The 18,890-nt window shown below is 48.3% G+C and overlaps 1 protein-coding gene across 7 annotated transcripts in view; it reads left to right on the top strand.

Annotated features, from left to right (window-relative positions):
• The window catches only part of PAX7 (paired box 7), a 177,090-nt gene that overhangs the window by 71,186 nt on the left and 87,014 nt on the right, over positions 1-18,890 (top strand). For all 7 annotated transcript variants that reach the window (XM_075906834.1, XM_075906836.1, XM_075906833.1 and 4 more), the window contains one exon: positions 4,257-4,456. In XM_075906834.1, coding sequence (XP_075762949.1) covers positions 4,257-4,456 — 200 coding nt within the window. The remainder of the gene's footprint in view (positions 1-4,256; positions 4,457-18,890) is intronic.

Genomic DNA, 18,890 nt, shown 5'->3' on the forward strand with positions numbered 1-18,890 from the left:
TTTAACCTCTGAGGATGGGACAAGAAGCAATGGGCTTAAATTGCAGCAAGGGAGGTGTAAGTTGGACATTAGGAAAAACTTCCTAGCGCTCAGGGTGGTTAAGCATTGGAATAAATTGCCCCAGGTGGTTGTGGAATTTCATCACTGGAGCTATTAAAGAGGAGGTTAGACAGACACCTGCAGGGATGGTCTTGAGATCAGTGTTTCTCAAGCTTTTTTTGTATAAGGTACCCATCTTTAAAAAAAACCTATAAGTAACCCCAGTACCTACAGTTTTAAGACACACACCATTTTTTTTTACATAAGAACATAAGAATAGTCACATCCATCCCAGTACCCTGTCTGCTGACAGTGGCCAATGCCAGGTGTCCCAGAGGGAGTGAACCGAACAGGTAATAATCCAGAGATCTCTCTCTTGACATCCATCTCCATCCTCATACAAACAGAGGCTAGGGACACTATTCCTTACCCATCCTGGCTAATAGCCATTTATGGACTTAACCTCCATGAATTTATCTAGTTCTTTTTTAAACCCTGTTTAGTCCTAGCCTTCACAACCTCCTCAGGCAAGGAGTTCCACAGATTGACTGTGCGCTGTGTGAAGAAGAACTTCCTTTTATTTGTTTTAAACCTGCTGCCCATTAGTTTTGTTTGGTGGTCCTATATTATGGGAACAAGTAAATAACTTTTCCTTATTCACTTTCTCCACACCACTCATGATTTTATAGACCTCTATCATATCCCCCTTAGTCTCCTCTTTTCCAAGCTGAAAAGTCCCAGTCTCTTTAATCTCTCCTCATACGGGATCCGTTCCAAACCCCTCATCATTTTCGCTGCCCTTCTCTGAATCTTTTCTAATGCCGGTGTATCTTTTTTTAGATGAATTTTTCTACCACTGCAACACATTGGTTTAAACAACTTAATCGTAGCCGAGCGTGTGATGAAATTTTTGGATGTAAAATGTACAAAAATAATAAAGCGCTGTAAAACTTAAAACAAAATTCAATTTTCTCCAAATTTCAGTTGTGTTGATGTACCTCCCCAACTTCTCTTGAGTACCCCTAAGGGTACTCGTACCACTGGTTGAGAAGCACTGGTCTAGATAATACTTAGCCCTGTCATGAGTGCAGGGGACTGGCTGGGAAGACCTTTTGAGGTCCCTTTCAGGCCTCTGTGTCTATTGGTGGCCCACGGAAGGAAACAGAGGTTGGGTTACAAGCAGTGATTCCCACAGCTCTGAGAACATGCGCTCACTACAACTACACCAGAGCCCATAGCGATCCTGGTCCAGGTTAACTCAAACAGACGTGGTCCATCGTGCCTGCATCTAACAGCTCAATTCAGACACTCCTCCCATAGAACCAAGAAATGAAAGCATCCTGCATTGCAGCATGCTGGATCCAATGGCATGTTTAACCTGCTCGTTATAAATAATTGGCCCCCATTGGGACATTTGCCTCATGCTCCACAGGCCGCCCGCACTGTTCAGCAGCTGTTGAGAACCACAGCTGGGATTCCTGGTCCTGGAAGGAAAAAAAAAAAAGAGGTTTTGGTGGAAAGTTCTGATCATCACATAAGAACATAATGGAGAAAGGGGCCAGATTCCTCCCTGAGACAGCTCTGTTGACTTAGATTGATTTGCCCTAAATACTTTCCTCTTGGATTTAATCATAGCTGATAAAGGTTTGGCCTAATAGCAGCAGATTGGGGTTGTGTGTGAACTATGCACCGAAACAGATTATGGTCCTGATTCTGCTCCCAGCTCCATTGGTGTGAATTGGGAGTAACACCATTGAAGTCAGTGGAGTTAAAATGCTGCAAGGAACATCAGAATCAGGCCCCCTGTAGGTTATGCATTAAACTAATATGCATTTAACTAATATGCATTTAAGGATAAACCACTGTATTAATGAGAGACAGAGGAAGAGAAACAGACAGCTCAGCTCTCTTGTGGCACTGAGATCTAACACTTTATGTCATGCTCTCTGATCTGCTTCCATGCTGACCAAAGGCCTATATCACCAAAGCTGGAGTTGTCACTCACCTTCCCAAACAGAGACACAGGATACAGGCCTAGATGAAGCATCAGGACCTGCACCAGAGGTGGCACTTAACCTGCCGCAGGGTCGCAGAGCATCTGTCAAAACAAGTTTTGCACTGAATGGCCTCAAGGAATCACTAAAGCGTGATGCACTCTAGCATCTTTCTCCCAGTAACGTTCACTGGGCCTCATTTTTACACTGGTGTAACTTTGTGGACATCAGTTGAGTTACTCCTCATTGGCACTTGTGTACATGAGACCAGAATCAGGCCCACTAATAATAATAATTTGGACTCTTAGTCCAAATAAATTTCTTTCTTCCTTTCTTTCTTCCTTTCTTTCTTTCTTTCTTTCTTTCTTTCTTTCTTTCTTTCTTTCTTTCTTTCTTTCTTTCTTTCTTTCTTTCTTTCTTTCTTTCTTTCTTTCTTTCTTTCTTTCTTTCTTTCTTTCTGACAGGTCTTAACAGGAGACCTCTGAATAGGAGTAGGAAACTGACTTAACAGAGAGTGCAGGAATGTAGAGAGCTATCACTCATTTCCAAACAGCTCACAGGGAGATTTCTCCTGTTAAGATGCTCTTAGCCACTTAAAAATACTACTTTATGGACTCATCATCATAACTCCCTCAAAGCGGGGTCTAAGGGATGTCCTATGTGCAGAAATCAGGGAGTCAAATGCTACCTTTGAGGATGGGCTATGGGGGAAACGTCTCTGGTTTTTCTCATGACTTTGGTCCCAGTAAAAGATGCTGGATTGCCAGTTCTGGAGAACAATTTCCCTTCATTTACTCCTGGGGCAGGTGGAATAAGGGAGCAGCAGTGAAATCTTCCTCGATACTGCCACCAGACAGGGGCACCATGCCAAGCAGAAGAGAGGCCCCTCTAGGGTTGACCCTGGGTGGTCCACCCAGCTCATGCTCTTTCTGCAGAGATGGCCAACAGCAAGCATCTGTTGTGGTGGGTTTGAGGGAAAGAGGGTGCTTGTTTACAAGGAACTGAAATGAGACCCCCTAAACTCAAGTCACAAAGGGCCACCAAACAGCCACCAGCCAATAACAGCTACCAACTCGGGTTGGATTTCAGCTGGTGCTGCAGAGACCAGGATGTTTTACAAACATTATTGATCCCAGCTATCTGTTTCAGCCCCAGGGACTCTCTTATCTCCAGAGTTTGGTAGGATTTCCTCCATCCTAGCATCCCTGTCTTAATACACTAAGGAGCTGTTTCACAGCAGTGTAAACTGTCTGTACTCAGGCTGCAACCTGAGTTCTGGGACCCTCCTAGACCCCAGGCCCTAGCCCAAGACCGAATGTCTACACCACAATTAAATATCCCTTTAACCTGAGTCCCATGAGTCAACTATTACAGGCCTATCCCGGTGTCTAATTGTGTAGACATACTCATTGTGGTCTCATATTGGTGCTTGGTCCTCTGCCCTGCATTTAAAGCCCTTGCTTAGTCTACAGAGAATGAACGTTCAGTCACTGAGAGGTGCGGTTTCCATCAGCATGAAGTCAGCAGCTCTGTGTCCTCCAAGCAGGCCAGGTCTAGACCTGGGCTGGAAACTCTTTTGCTTTTGAGATTTTGTGTTTGTTTCCTTGCTCTGAAACAGAACAAAAAGTTCACAAATTCTTACAAACCGATCATCCAAAAAATATGATGATAATAATTGAACTGGGTCCATTTTGATGTGTTGATGATGATTCGGTGTTTCCTTTCAATTCTGACTTTTTTTTTTTTAACTTTGAACCTTTTTTTTAAAAAAAATAGAAACATTACAAAATGAAAAATAGTTCTGAACTCAACGATGAAATATTTTGTTTCGAAATATACCAAAATGGGATATTTCTACCATTTTTCCCAACCAAATTTTGAATCAGAAGATTCATCCAAATGGATCCTTTCCCACAAACTGTTTTGGTTTCCAACAAATCAGTATTTTCCTGACAAAAACGTTTTGTCAGAACGTCCCTGACCAGTTCTATCCAGAATTAGAAGTTGACTGGACACTGCCACTGTAGACTACAGCTAATTTTGATTGTGAGGTGGGTAGGAGGTCAGACTAGCTGAACTGATGGTCTCATCTGGCCTTAAATTCTATGACTAACTTGTATTCCCTTTCCCTTCCTGTAGTTGTTTAATTCTTAGTTCTACATCCAATTCCCCTTTGGCTTTTCCACCATTTAAGCCTCAATTCTTCCCTCTTTCCATCACCAGGTAACAGGCTGGATGAAGGCTCAGATGTTGAGTCTGAACCGGACCTACCCTTGAAGCGCAAGCAGCGCCGGAGCCGGACCACCTTCACGGCCGAGCAGCTGGAGGAGTTGGAGAAGGCCTTTGAGAGAACCCATTACCCAGATATCTACACACGAGAGGAGCTAGCCCAAAGGACCAAGCTCACAGAAGCCCGAGTACAGGTAAGGACAAGAGTCGGAAATGGCTGAATCCCGGGATAATAGAACATCCAGAGAACTCTCTAGGCCCACTGACAAGGAGAAGGGGCCGCTTCCATTTATCCAGGAGGAGGAAGGGCCGGGAGCTGAAGGATGACATGATGGAAGTTCTATTTCTAGAGAACCAGGTGACTTGGGTCTGAGATGCACAGCTAGGATCCAGATCCAAAGTTTCTTCATAGTCCAAGGATGGTCCCATCTGGGATTTTGGTTTCACCCATTCAGTCCGGTTTGGGATCATGATCCGAACTTGCCCAAAGCTGATGGGGTGCTCACATCTGTGCATGGTGCCTTGAGTGGGGAAAGAGGCTGTATGTCATTTACCAAAGAGTGACAGGGGCTGCTTCTACCATTTCCCCTACCCCCGCCTCTCCTCTCCCCACCCTGGAGTTTGGCTCATTTTTTGCAAAGGTTGCAAATTCGGCGTGTGAATTTTTGTCTCTTTTTGTAAATCTCCGGAGAATTGGCGAAGCAAAGGGAGGGGAGGGGAGGAGGATGGGGAGAGAGCTATGACATTAACACCATTAATAGCCCTTATGGGAACTCCACACACAGACCCTTATGTCTTCCAGATAAAGGCTGGGTCAGCAGTGTGTGCAAACATGCCGAGGGATAAGGAGTGTGAACAGATCGGTGGGTATAATAGAGTCCCCCGGGGAAAGGGAAGGGGGGGGGCTGAGGATTGTGCTGGGCTACAGAAGTGAAATGGAGACCCCAGCAGCCAGTGCGGGCAGAGCTATTAGGTTTCAGGCTCAGCACCAGGATCTCTGTGTGTCGAGCCCGGAGTTAAATTGCGGACGTGGGAGGGAGAGAAAGAGTAACCCCGTCTCATGCTGGGGAAACAGTTCTGCGGTTAAACAACTGTTGGGGAGCAAAACGGGCATTTTTCTGTCTTCAAACGACCAGACCACTCGTAGGGCTGCCTCCTCCCAAAACTGCCTCACGCATCTCGGACATCCACCTGGGTCACGGTCTTGCCCCCGCCACCTCTTTCACCAAAGGAGGTGGAGAGCCAGCAATGCTAGGGCTCACGGAGTTTCCCGTGTGTCATTTTGCCTCCCGCTGGCTTTTCCTGCTCGATGCAGGTTCTCTGAAAGCAGCCAAGACTCGGGCTCCAACTCACAAGTTCAGTGACTGCAGCATGTCCCCTGGAGCCACCTAGTGTCTCTCTGGGCCTCAGTTTCCCCTTTGGGATCATGGAAACGATGACATTGTCCTACATTGTAAAATGGTTTGAAGCCTATTGCTGGAAAGCTGTATAGGAGAGGGAAGGGATTATTATTATCTTCCTGGGAAGGGAAGATCTGACCCATTGGACCTTGAGCTAGAAAAGATTCCCTGTGTTGGGGTGAATCCTTCTCCCTGTGAACACAAGCTGAATTGCCCCAACAGATGTAGCGGGCATTAGAGCGGTACTAGACATGACCTTAGCCCAGAGGGTCTTCCTGAGATTTTAGCAATAATAATGCCCCCTTGTGCATGACGAGCCCAATCCAACTCCCACTGAAACTCATGGAAACCTCCTCCCCACCCGCTGCCCGATAGCCTCCGGTGAGCATTGGATCAGACCCTATGCTGCTCCAAGCATTTATCTTTCGCTCTGCATTGGGCTAGGTAGCTCATCCTCTCAGTTTACAGCACATTAGTGGAGGAAGCCCATCTAAGATAACTGGTCCAGAGCAGACGCGGCAGCAGCAGCAGCAGCACTGGAATGCTGCTTTATTTCCTTATGGGCAAGGCCAGCACAGTCACGGAGCTGGGAGCCCAGCTCTGAGTGCCCTTCTCCAGGACAGTCAGCATGGGGCAGAGACGGAGACACGTCCCTGGCTCGAGGGTGGGCCGGGAAGAGTCTCCATGTTAGCGGTAAGCCAGCAAGGAGAAGGCAGCTCCACTAAACAGGAGCACCACGAGATCTTCTGAGCTCTTGCAAATTCTCCACTCCCCCACCTGCTCCCAAAGCATGACACGCTCCACCCGGCTTGGCTGTATGGACGGCAGGGGTTTAGGCTGGAGGTAAACTGCAAAGGGCGCTTGCGTGCCCCTGGCCTGATTTACTTTGGCTGATAAAGACAGAGTAACAAGAAGTGAGTAACAAGAAGTGAGAACGTGCAGGTAGGCCAGAGAATGGTGCTCGGGGTGGGGGTGGGGGACTTCTACTTGGGCAAAGGCTCCTACCCCCATTTTTAGGGTGACATCCGTATTCAGTGTACTGTGGTGGGACTGGCAGGGAGCGGAGGGAAAGTGCCAGCGAGCTCCAAATCCTCCCCACCGCTCTGCCAAGCCTTCTAATCCAGGCGCCCACGCAGCTGGAAGAGCCGCCCTGTGAACCAGCGGCAGGTTCCTTCCTTCCGAGGAGTTCCAGCCGGAGAGCGACGAGGGGGTGGAGGGAAGCAGAGCCCACAAAATAAATAAATAAATAGCCCCCTTCCCTCAGCTCAAGCTGTGGTCTCTGAATCCCTCTCCTGGCTCCCAGGCAGCTGTGGGCGGGGGGGGGGGAGAATGCTCCTGCCAGAGTGCTGGTAGCAGCTGTTCTCCGAGGCACATTCCTGATGGCTTTTTCATTCCGACATCCTGGCAGGCTCGGCTTCTTCCCACCACTTTTAAGCCTGCCGCCCCTTGTAAAATTTTCTGGATATCAAGAGTGGACCTTTCACTGGCTCTCAGGAGCCACAAACATTAGTCAATCAAGTTCTCGCGGAAAACACACACACACACACACACACACATATTCATAACACTGCTGCCCTTTCCCCCTCGCTTCCCAAATGCTGCAGCCAGAGTGGATGTCTATTAGCAGTAGGTGATAGTGACATTACAGTAATGGGCAGAGACCCCAGACAACATCATTGTGCTAGACACTGTGCGTCCGCATACACACACACACACACACACACACACACACACAAAACATACAGTGTGAGAGAGAGTCCGCACCCCAAGGCATTCACAAGGCAAAAAAAGACAAAAGAAAGCCAGAGGGTACAGAGAAGGGAAGTGTTTTGCCCCCTGTGACATAGCTGATCCAAGATCTCCTGAGTCCGACCTAATGCCTTACCCATTGGGCCCCACTGCCTCCCAGAGCAGCTAGGCTGACTTCCTACAAGAGAGAAGCAGTGGAAATTCCCCCAGTCAGAAGAACATGTGGTCAAGCTAAGGCACACTCTGGTTGTGTCTAGACTGGCAAGTTTTTCCACAAAAGCAGCTTCTTTTGCGGAAAAACTTGCCAGCTGTCTACACTGGCCGCTTGAATTTCCGCAAGAACACTGACAATCTCATGTAAGATCGTCAGTGTTCTTGCGGAAATACTATGCTGCTCCCGTTCGGGCAAAAGCCCTCTTGCGCAAATCATTTGCGCAAGAGGGCCAGTGTAGACAACTCAGATTTGTTTTGTGCAAAAAAGCCCCGATGACTAAAATGGCTTTTTTGTGCAAAAGCGCGGAAAAGCGTCCATGCCAATCTAGATGCGCTTTTGCGGAAAAGCGTCCGTGCCAATCTAGACGCGCTTTTCCGAAAATGCTTTTCACAGAAAACTTTTCCGTGAAAAGCATTTCCGGAAAATCATGCCAGTGTAGACGTAGCCTCTTAGTATAGGCCGACTAGTATTATTTGTATTACTGTAGCATCTCGGAGCCCCAACCCTGGGCAGGGATCTCATGGTAGTAGCACTGTTCAAACACAGGACGAACCCAGTCCCTCTTCTGTCTCCCTTCCCGTTGCCTCTCACTCTTTCCCTCACCACGGTTTGGTTTCACATCTGAAATGCCTTTGTGAACTCGCCCCCGCCCGCCCAGTTCCAGTTAGTGTCTCTGATCCCTGACCCTTCCCCACACATGCCCCTCCACCTGAGCGGCCTGTAGGTCTGTTGAACTCACTGGCAGAGCTTTGGAACTTGGCGGGTCCTGCAGCTGTCCAGCTAAGTGGAAGTTTGACATGTTGACAGCTAATAAAAATTTGCAAGCTGCAGAACAAGGGGAGGGAGAGGCAGGCCAGTGGCGGGCTCCTATTTCTCATCTGCTAAGCTCGTTGAAGAGTGAGCAGCATTTTCCAGAGGCGTGTGGTCAGGGTGCAGGGTTCCTGCCTGCAGGCACCGACAGCATTCAAGATACAAGTCCTTTCAAGACATGTTAAGTGAGTGGAAAGGCTGCCACTGATTTCAGGGGGGTTTGGATCAGGTTCTTAGGGCCTGATCCTATTGCCAATGAAAAAAGCAGCCATATCCCCCTTGATTTCAATGGGAACGGGATAACGCCCTTACTTGCGTGCTCCCCCAATTCTCCATGATGGGGCTCCTTTTTCTCACTTGCCTCGTTTGCCCCCGCTCCTACCCCACACAAGCAAACCACTGGGGCTGTGTCTAGACTGGCAAGTTTTTCCGCAAAATCATCTGCTTTTACGGAAAAACTTGCCAGCTGTCTACACTGGCCGCTTGAATTTCCGCAAAAGCACTGATGATCTCATGTAAGGTTGCCAGTGCGTTTGCAGAAATACTATGCTGCTCCCATTTGGGCAAAAGTCTTTTTCCGAAAAACTTTTGCGCAAAAGGGCCAGTGTAGACAGCAGAGATTTGTTTTCCGCAAAAAAGCCCCGATCGCAAAAATGCCGATCGGGGCTTTTTTGCGGAAAAGCACGTCTAGATTGGCCACAGACACTTTTCCGCAAAAAGTGCTTTTTCGGAAAAGCATCCTGCCAATCTAGACGCGCTTTTCTGAAAATGCTTTTAACAGAAAACTTTTCAGTTAAAAGCATTTCCGGAAAATCATGCCAGTGTAGACGAAGCTTGGGAGTCCAGTGGGGCCACGCCTGCGGAGCACTTGCATTTAGTCCCCAGTCTGGTCAAGCTCCCCATAGCCAGGTGTGAGACGTTCAGGTGGGGTCACTGCGGGGCTGGTTGCTCATCAGGGTATGTCTGCACATCACCGTAGGGAGGGCAATCTCAGGTCAAGGAGATGAACCACACTAGCTCTAATCCAGCCTCATGCCCTGTAAATAGGGGATACCTGCTACACCAGGCCCTGTGGGAGGGGCTGGTCTAGCTGAGATGCAAGACCTGTACTCAGCATGCCTAGCCCCTCCCGTTGCTCACGCTCCATTTTTAGCAAGCTCGCTCCCTCAGATCTAGTCTTCTCGAGCTGGGAATTACACCCCCTGCTTGATGTGTTGACATGTCCTTAGCCACATGGTGTAGAAGCCGGTTTGGGGCATCTGCCCTGCTGATTCCGATGGTAGCAGGGGAGCCTGAGCGGACACTGGATTAGAGTTGAGGGTCCAGTCTCAGGAGGGTCTATGGTTTGATAGAACCTAGAGTCATAGAATCATAGAACCCTAGAACTGGAAGGGACCTCGAGAGGTCATCGAGTCCAGCCCCCTGCCCTCACAGCAGGACCAAGCACCATCTAGATCAGGGGTGGGCAAAAGGGCCTCCGTGGGCTGGATCCGGTCTGCCACGCAGGTTGAGTTGGTCCGTGGAGGTCCTGCACTCCCCTGCTGCCAGGCTAATCAGGGCCTAGGGACAGCGGAGTGCACGGTGCTTAGAGTCAACCCTGGCAGTTGACTCTAAATGACATGCACCGGAGGGCAGGGAGCAAGAGACTTCACGCTTCCTCCCACCCCCAGGTCAATCAGAGCCTGGGAGTGGAGAGGAGAGGGGAGAGGATGGGAGGGGAGGGGAGCGGAGCGGGGGGGAGGAGGCGCAAAGTCTCCTCCTGCCCTGCCCCTACCCTGCAAGGAGTATGCAGCACTTGGAAGTGCCCCCAGTCAAAAATTATTGCCCACCCCTGGTCTAGATCAGTCCTGATAAATGTCCATCCAACCTGCTCTTAAATATCTCCAGTGATGGAGATTCCACAACCCCCCTGGGCAATTTATTCCAGTGTTTAACCACCCTGACAGTTAGAAAGTTTTTCCTAATGTCCAACCTAAACTTTCTTTGCTGCCATTTAAGCCCATTACTTCTTGTCCTATCCTCAGAGACAAAGGAGAACAATTTTTCTGCCTCCTTGTAACACCCTTTTAGATACTTGAAAACTTCTGTCATGACCCCCTCAGTCATCTTTTTTTTCAAACTAAACAAACCCAGTTCTTTCTGTCTCCCTTCATAGGTCATGTCTTCTAGACCTTTAATCATTTTTGTTGCTCTTCTCCGGACCCTCTCCAATTTCTCCACATCTTTCTTGAAATGTGGTGCCCAGAACTGGACATGTAACTGCCACTGGGCAGGTTTGAACCTGGGATTTCAGGAGCTGACTATAGGAGCCTCTACCCTCTGAGCTAAAAGCCAGCTGCCTCCCAGCCTATGCTATAGAGGTCTCTTGACCTTAATTGTTGCTGTGGTCTAGGTGCCACTTGCATTACTCAATAATCACACTAGGGCTATATCTACACTGGTGGGTTGTTGCACCAGAAGTATGCAAATGAGGCTAAGCATGGAATATTGCCGAGCCTCATTTGCATACCTAATGAGCCGCCATTTTTGCGGAAGAGGCTCTTGCGCTAGAAGGAGCTGTCTACACTGCCCCTTCTTGCGCAAGAAAAACCCTCTTGTGCAATGCCGTTATTCCTGAAAATAATCACGCTTAGCCTCATTTGCATATCTCTGGCACAAGATCATAGCTTAGGTGTGTGGGTTACAGACACAATACTCCAGGGCTGTGTCTAGACTGCATCCCTTTTCCGTAAAAGGGATGCAAATTAGACATATCGCAATTGCAAATGAAGCGGGGATTTAAATCCCCCCCACATCATTTGCATAAAAATGGCTGCCACTTTTTTCCAGCTCGTAGCTTTGCCGGAAAAAAGCGCCAGTCTAGACGCGGATCTTTCGGAAAATAAAGCCTTTTCCGAAAGATCCCTTATTCCTTATTTTACAGAAAAGGGATGCAGTCTAGACACAGCCCAGTTGAGGCCTAATCAGCGCAAAGTAGGGCGGAAGAATGACTGTGTCTCTTGCTTACAACACTCCTGTTAATGCCTCCCAGGATCATGTTTGGTTTTTTTTTTTTTTTTTTTTTTTTTTTTTTGCAAGAGTGGCAAACTGTTGACTCATATTTAGCTTGTGGTCCACTCTAACCTCTAAATCCCTTGAGATTAATGATGGAAAGCTCTTTGCTTTGTTATGTAGCCTTGTTTTCAATGAGCTACCTGTGCCCACCATTCAGCTCAGCATGTGGTCCTGTGGGTGCAGTTAATTACATGTTGTCTGGCTAGTAATTACTGTCCGGTGATCAGGTGTGTAGGGCCTGATTCTTAAGAGGGGCTTTGGATTGTGCCCTGAATATCAGGACAGTCAAGCTTGAGGGGGGATTCAAATCAAGATTCAAGAGCCCTGATATGGGGCATCTGCCCTGCACTGGCCCTTTAAGGGTAAAACCTCGGCTGAGGGCAAAGCCCACAGCTGAGGCTGATATTGCCAATTAAGACCCAGCTGTGGACTGTATAAATAAGGGCTCCAGGAGTGTAGAGGGCAGAGATTCTTGCTGGGGGGAGTGAGGGATTTGGCTGCTGTGGAAGCTGGGCTGGGCTGGGCTGGGCTGGGCTCCTGATCCAGAGTAGGGCTGGAAAAAAGCAGGCAGAGCTGGGGAGCCCTGAGCTGGCCTTGATCCCAGGCTGCAGGGCCTGAAGCAAGGCCTGAGAGTACTAGGGCTGCAGGGGAGCAGTTAGGATAGAAAGAGGCAGCAGGTTCACCCCCACCTCCTTGCCAATGCTGAGTGGCCATGTCAGACTGCAGTTTGCCCTGTGCCTGGGGCTAGGTGAAGAGTGGTTGTGGGTCACTGAGGCAAGGTGGGTCCAGGGGAATTGGGGGTCCCTGGGAGGGGAGGACCCCAGAGTGTGGAGACTGGTAAACACTCTTCTCCCCCTTCCCTTGAAGGGGGCTGAGAGCTACTGGAGTGGGCACTGCTGGAGGGCAATGTCATGAAGGGGTTGCTGTGGTCTGGGAGTGAGATGGGTCCAGAATGGAGAGCGTGAAGTGAGGACCCGGGGGATGCCAAGCGGCTTTGCATGTCTCAAAGGCAGGTGGGGGAATTGGTGACCACCAGCCTCCCAGCTGATTGTTTTCATTGCTCAGCTCTCCCAATTTCAAAAGTGGACAGTGATGCACAGGGCCCAGCGCAAACAGCTGGGCACCATTTCTCCTGCCATTACAATGAGTCAATGTATGATGCTCTGCATAATTCAGTAATGCAGGTTCGCGGGACAAGAGCCTCAGGGGGTTCAAATCGATATTGACTGCAATGATGATCAGTGACTTCAAGGGAGCGAGACTAATTTCCAGCAGCTGAGGGTCTGACGTGAGTGGCTGGGAAAGTCCTAGCTGGGGAAGGTAGCCGAAGCCCCACCCACTTCTGCCCAAAGCCCCACCCCTTTCCTCAAAACCATGCCCCTTCACTTCCTTCCCCTCGTCCAACCAAACCCCACCCAACCCCAGCTGAGGGCTGGTGCTGCCACATGGCATGACTCCAGCCTTCCTCGGCTGCCACAGAGGAAGCTGGTGGCTGGGCAGGGTAGGCAGTTTTGGGAAGGCAATGCCTTCCCTTGCCTACAATACCTCCCCTCCCCCTCCCATGGTCCCAGCCCCTTCCTGTTCCAGCTGCAGAAAGCCCTCTGGTCCGGAGTCCAGTTCCCAGCAGGTAAAAGAGGATCCCTGCAGTGTGTCAGGGTGTTGGGGAGCCCAGTGCTCTGCCCAACAGGAAACTCTGGTCAGTGGCTGTTTTGCATAGCAAAGTCTGTTTGTGATGTTGTCGGTCCCAGGATATTAGAGAGAGAAGGTGGGTGAGGACCAGTCTGGTGCTGGACCAACTTCTAAGGGGGAAAGAGGCCAGCTTTTGAGGTGGCACAGAATTCTTCTTTGGGTCTGAGCAAGGGAGCCAACCGCCTCTGCGGGATCCTTGGCAATGGGGGAGGAGGAGGTTCCACACTCCCAGAAGGGGTGGGCCTTAGGTAGAAGGGGCGGGGCCAGAGGCAGCCAGCTTTCTGGCAGCCATTTAAAGGGCCTGGGCTCCAGTCGCTGCTGCTGAATTGCTGGGCCCCAGGGCAACTGCCTCCTTAGCCCCCTTCCCGTTGGCAGGCGTGGGCCTGGGAAACTAACTCCGCCTTGTACCGAGCTGTGGCGCCGAGTTAGTTCCCCAGACGTGAAGACCAAATGTGCGCAGCCCCAAAAGCTGTCCCCACGCCCCCGGGTCTGGCCGAGGCTGGTCGTACTCAGCAGGAGGTCCCTCCAGCGCGTGGGGGTGTTCCATGACGCCGGTCAATGTCTTCCCTCAATCTCAGTGTTACTCGGGGACATGTGAGGCCGCTTGAGTCTCATTCCGCGGGCCTGACTCGTTGATTCCAAAGGTCTTTGGGCCGTTTCCAAAGGGGAGCTGTTGATGCAAACCTTCCTCTCCCAAAGGGCAGCGGAGAATGTTTTCTTTCTTCCACGGGGTTTGCCTCGTTTGCATTGCTGGCCTGGGGGCCTCAAGGAGGTTATGACACAACAGCAGCAGCCAGGAGAGACTATGCTCAGGATAAGGGACTTGCGCTGGCAGAGGCCAGGTTGGCATGTTCATTGTCTGTGGCACGCAGCCAGCTACATGGCTCTCTCCTACACGGGGGCACCCACACCGAACTGCTCCTGGCATGATGGCAGCCATTTCAGTGGCATTTCCTGTACGTGCCCATGCAAGAGGCTGGCAATGAAATTGATGCCTAGGCATGCCAGTCAGCCCCTAGCTCCTGGGGAGAGAGGTTGGAGGGAGGTTAGAACATTTGCCGGTCAAGTTGAAAAGGGTATTCCCCACTACCACCAGAGAGGATTGTTCTGCATTCCTCTCCACCATACTGCTCCTCCCTCTCCGCCTCTCCCCTGCCCCAGTCTGAGAAACAGAAATGGAGATGGATCAAATAAAAGGAAAGCCCACAACCCCTTTGCCTCAAACCACACTCTCCAAAGAAGCCCAATACCTTTCCATTAGCCACTAGCTTGTAACTAAAAGCTTCTGCTCTCCCAGATCTCCCAAGCCCTGGTTGGCAGTTCTTCTCTGCCTGGAGGTCTATAAAATCAGGACAGGTGTGGAGAAAGTGAATAAGGAAAGGTTATTTACTTGTTTCCATAACATAAGAACTAAGTGTCACCAAATGAAATCAATAGGTGGCGGCATTAAAACAAACAAGAGGAAGTTTTTCTTCATGCAGCGCACAGTCAACCTGTGGAACTCCTTGCCAGAGGATGTGGTAAAGACCAGGACCTTAACAGGGTTCACCAAAGAACTAGATAAATTCATGGAGGGTGGGTCCATCAATGGCTATGAGCTAGGATGGGGAGGAAGAGTGTCCCTAGCCTCTGTTTGTCTGGAAATCGGTGACAGGGGAGGGATCACGTGATGATTACTTGCTGTGTTCCCACCCTCTGGGGCACCTGGCATTGGCCACTGTCAGAAGACAGGATGCCGGGCTAGATGGGCCTCTGGTCTGACCCAATCTGGCCATTCTTATAGACTTACAAAGTTAAAATCTATAAAAATTGCCAGGATGCCCCTCACCTCCCGTCTGTGTGTGCACCCATGGGTGAGCTTAGAATTGCACCCGTGCTTGCTGCTATGCACGACAGAGACCCTGTAACTGACACAGCCCCAAAGGGAAACAGAAAAGTGTCCGTTAAGGGACTGAGGCCAAGGGGAGGGCACTTTACTGGAGAGAGTCTCTCCCGCCTCATTGAGTGTATTAAACATCACAAAATAAGACCATAGTGGGCCCTGTAAAAAGAGTTGCCTGGGGGTGTCACCCTAGCTGGGCTGGAGCCCCTCCCCCTGCCCTGTTTCCAGCATGGCGTTGGCCTAGAACAGCTTGTAAGGTTGAGACTTTGGTCCATCAAGATTTGCCTATCCTGACATGCTTCTGTGTGTGGGTCAGACTGGGTCAGACCAAAGATCCATCTAGTCCAGTGTCCTGTCTTCTGACAGTGGTCAACGTCAACTGCCCCAGAGGGATCCATCAAATGATCCATCTCCTGTCGCCCATTCCCCCACTTCTAAGGACGCCATTCCTGCCCATCCTGGCCAATAGCCATTGATGGACCTAACCTCCATGAATCTATTTAGCTCTTTTTTGAGCTCTGTTATAGTCTTGGACTTCACCACGTCCTCTGGCAAGGAGTTCCACAGGTTGACTGCAGGATCTTTGGTCTGACCCAGTGTGCCTGTTCTTATGAGCTAATGAAGCTGTTTGTCAGGGTAGGCCTATAATGGGAAATCTTGATGGACCAACGTCTCAACCTTACACGTTGGTCGATAAGGGAGTTCTGTGAACTCTTAAAGAAATTGGAAACGACAGTCTACCATCCTCAGACTGGTGACCTGCTGGAATGTGCGAAGAAATACTTCCTTTGGTTTGTTTTAAACCTGTTACCTATTAATTTCATTTGATGACCCCTAGTTCTTGTGTTATGGGAAGGAGTAAATAACTCTTCTTTATTCACTTTTTCCACACCAGTCATGATTTTATAGATCTCTATCATATCCCCTCTTAGTCTCCTCTTTTCCAAGCTGAAAAGTCCCAGTCTAATTAATCTCTCCTTATATGGCAGCTGTTCCATACACTAATCATTTTTGTTGCCCTTTTCTGAACTTTTTTCAGATGCCAAAATATCTTTTTTGAGATGAGGCAACTGCAAATGCACGTAGTATTCAAGATGTGGGTGTACCATGGAGTTATACAGAGGCAATACGATATTCTCTGTTTAATTTCTATCTCTTTCTTAATGATTCCCAACATTCTATTTGTTTTTTTTAATTGCCACTGCACAATGAATGGATGTTTTCAGAGAACTATCCACAGCGACTCCAAGATCTCTCCTTTGAGCGGTAACAGCTAATTTAGTCCCCATCATTTTATACATATAGTTGGGATTATGTTTTCCAATGTGCATTACTTTGCATTTATCAACATTAAAATTCATCTGCCATTTCGTTGCCCAGTCACCTACTTTTTTGAGATCCTTTTGAAGCTCTTCACAATCTGCTTTGGACTTAACTAATTTGAATATTTTGTTTCATCTGCAAATTTTGCCACCTCACTGTTTACCCTTTTCTCCAGATCATTTATGAATATGTTATGAACATGAATACGTTGAATAGTGTTGATCCCAATACGGACCCCTGGGGAACAACCCGAGTTACATCTCTCAATTCTGAAAACTTACCATTTATTCCTCCCCTTTGTTTCCTCTCTTTTAATCAGTCTCAGAGAGGTAGCCATGTTGGTCTGTATCTGCAAAAACAGATAAGCTGTCCAAATAAATCTGTTAGCCTTTAAGGTGCCACAGGGCTCTCATTATCTTTTAATCCATTATCATTCCATGAGAGGATCTTCCCTCTTATCCCATGACAGCTTACTTTTGCTTAAGAACCTTTGTGAGGGACCTTGTCAGAGGCTTTCTGGAAATCTAAGCACACTATAACCATTGGATTTCCCCTTGTCCACTTGCTTGTTGACCCCCTGAGAGAAATCTAGTAGACTGGTGAGGCATGATTTCCCTTCACAGAAACTTTTCCCCCAACAAATTATGTTCATGTATGTGCCTGACCATTCTGTTCTTTACAATAGTTTCAACCAATTTACCCAGTAGTGAAATTAGATTTAGTGGCCTGTAATTACCAGAATCACTCAAGAGCTCTTATAAAAAACTGGCATAAAATTAGCGATCCTCCAGCCATTAGGTACAGAAGATGATTTAAAGGATAGGTTAGAAACCACAGTCAGTAGTTCTGCAATTCCACATTCGAGTTCTTTCAGAACTCTTGAGTGAATGTCATCTAGTCCTGGTGACTTTTCTTATTATTTAGTTTATCAATTTTGTTCCAAAATCTCCTCTAATGACACCTCAATCTGGGATAGTTCCTCCGATTTGTCACCTGAAAAGAATGGCTTGGGATTGGGAATCTCCCTCGTTTCTTCAGCCATGAAACCTGATGCAAAAATGCATGTAATGTCTCTGAAATGACTTTATTATCATCCTTGAGTGCTCCTTTAGAATCTCGATTGTCCAGTGGCTGATTGTTTAGAAGGCTTCCTGCTTCTGATGTACTTAAAAAATTGCTGTTGCTTTTTGAAGTTTTGTCTAGCTCTTCCTCAAATTCCTTTTTGGCATTTCTAACTATATTTTACACTCCATTTGACAGATTTTATGCTCTTTTCTATTTTCCTCACTAAAATGTAACATCTATTTTGTAAATAATGCCTTTTATCTTTTACTGCTTCTTTTACTTGGTTGATAAGTAACAAGTGCACCTTTTTGGACTTTTTGGTTCTCTTACTATGGTTTTGTTTTAAATTCGGGGTATACATTTAAGTTGAGCCACTATTATGAGAGCTCGCTCCCTATCATGCTCGCATTGCTCAATCACAGACATATGGCTTCTGGGCAATATGTTGCATAATCTACTACTGGTACTAAGATATATTAATGGCCCTCTGAACTATCCTCTCAAAAGGAGTTCCCGGAAGAGACAGTGGAATGAGGGGCACCTGCTTAACACCCTTAAGCTTAGAGAGGTGGCTGTCTGGACTGGAAGCCCAAAAATCCACATCTTGGAATACCTGAGGCCTATAAGGAGGTCAAAGTTTTCTCCCTCCCCAGATGTCCTGCACAGAGGGCCTCTTAGGCCAACCTTAGTACCTTTCACTGATAAATGTTAAGGACTAGCAACAAGACCCTGGCTTTCCCAGTCTGTCCGTTTTGTTGTTTGCAATACAGCCATTCCCCTCATAGCTCAAAGTGAGTCATCTCTCTGGGCATCTATGTTCCTCCATGTTCACTACAGGTTGTTTGTCTCCCCCATCTGTTGTTGCCAAGTTCACCAGGATAGTTATCGGGGAAGGGCACTAGAGTTAGCAACCTCTGAAGCCTAGGGTCTCCTGAAGTTTAACGACTGACAGCATCTGTTGCACCAAGTTCTGTGGATGTTCCTGTTGGCATGTGGCTAATTCCCTCAAAATGTGATGTTGGGCTAAGAGCTGTAGCCTATTGCTGCTTGCTTTTTGTGTCCCATTTTAAGAGCCATTCCAAAGCTGCTTTGGTCAGGTCCTTCTCAATCTTGAACCCTTTCTCCCCACTCCAGCAGGGCCGAACCAATGCCCGCATTCTCCACCACCTGTAAAAAGAGTATTTCTTGGACATGCCCGTAGCTGAGCTGAGGCCCCTTGCCTTGCCCAGTTTCCATGAGGGGATTGGCCTAGAACAGGCCACAATTTCTTAGTCCTAATAGTGGTCCTGCCCTTGTGGGCCTGTTGACTTTGCATTTGGATGGGGAAAAGTGAAAGTCCAGATCTACACAAACCAAGCTCCTTCTGGGTGCCTTACTTCAGAAGTGCCTGGATAGCAGCTTTGTTGGAGTCCCTATGGTTGGGTAGCTGAGTCAGTTCTGCC

The sequence above is a fragment of the Pelodiscus sinensis genome, chromosome 23, assembly GCF_049634645.1.
Source record: "Pelodiscus sinensis isolate JC-2024 chromosome 23, ASM4963464v1, whole genome shotgun sequence".
NCBI classification, from domain to species: Eukaryota; Metazoa; Chordata; order Testudines; family Trionychidae; genus Pelodiscus; species Pelodiscus sinensis.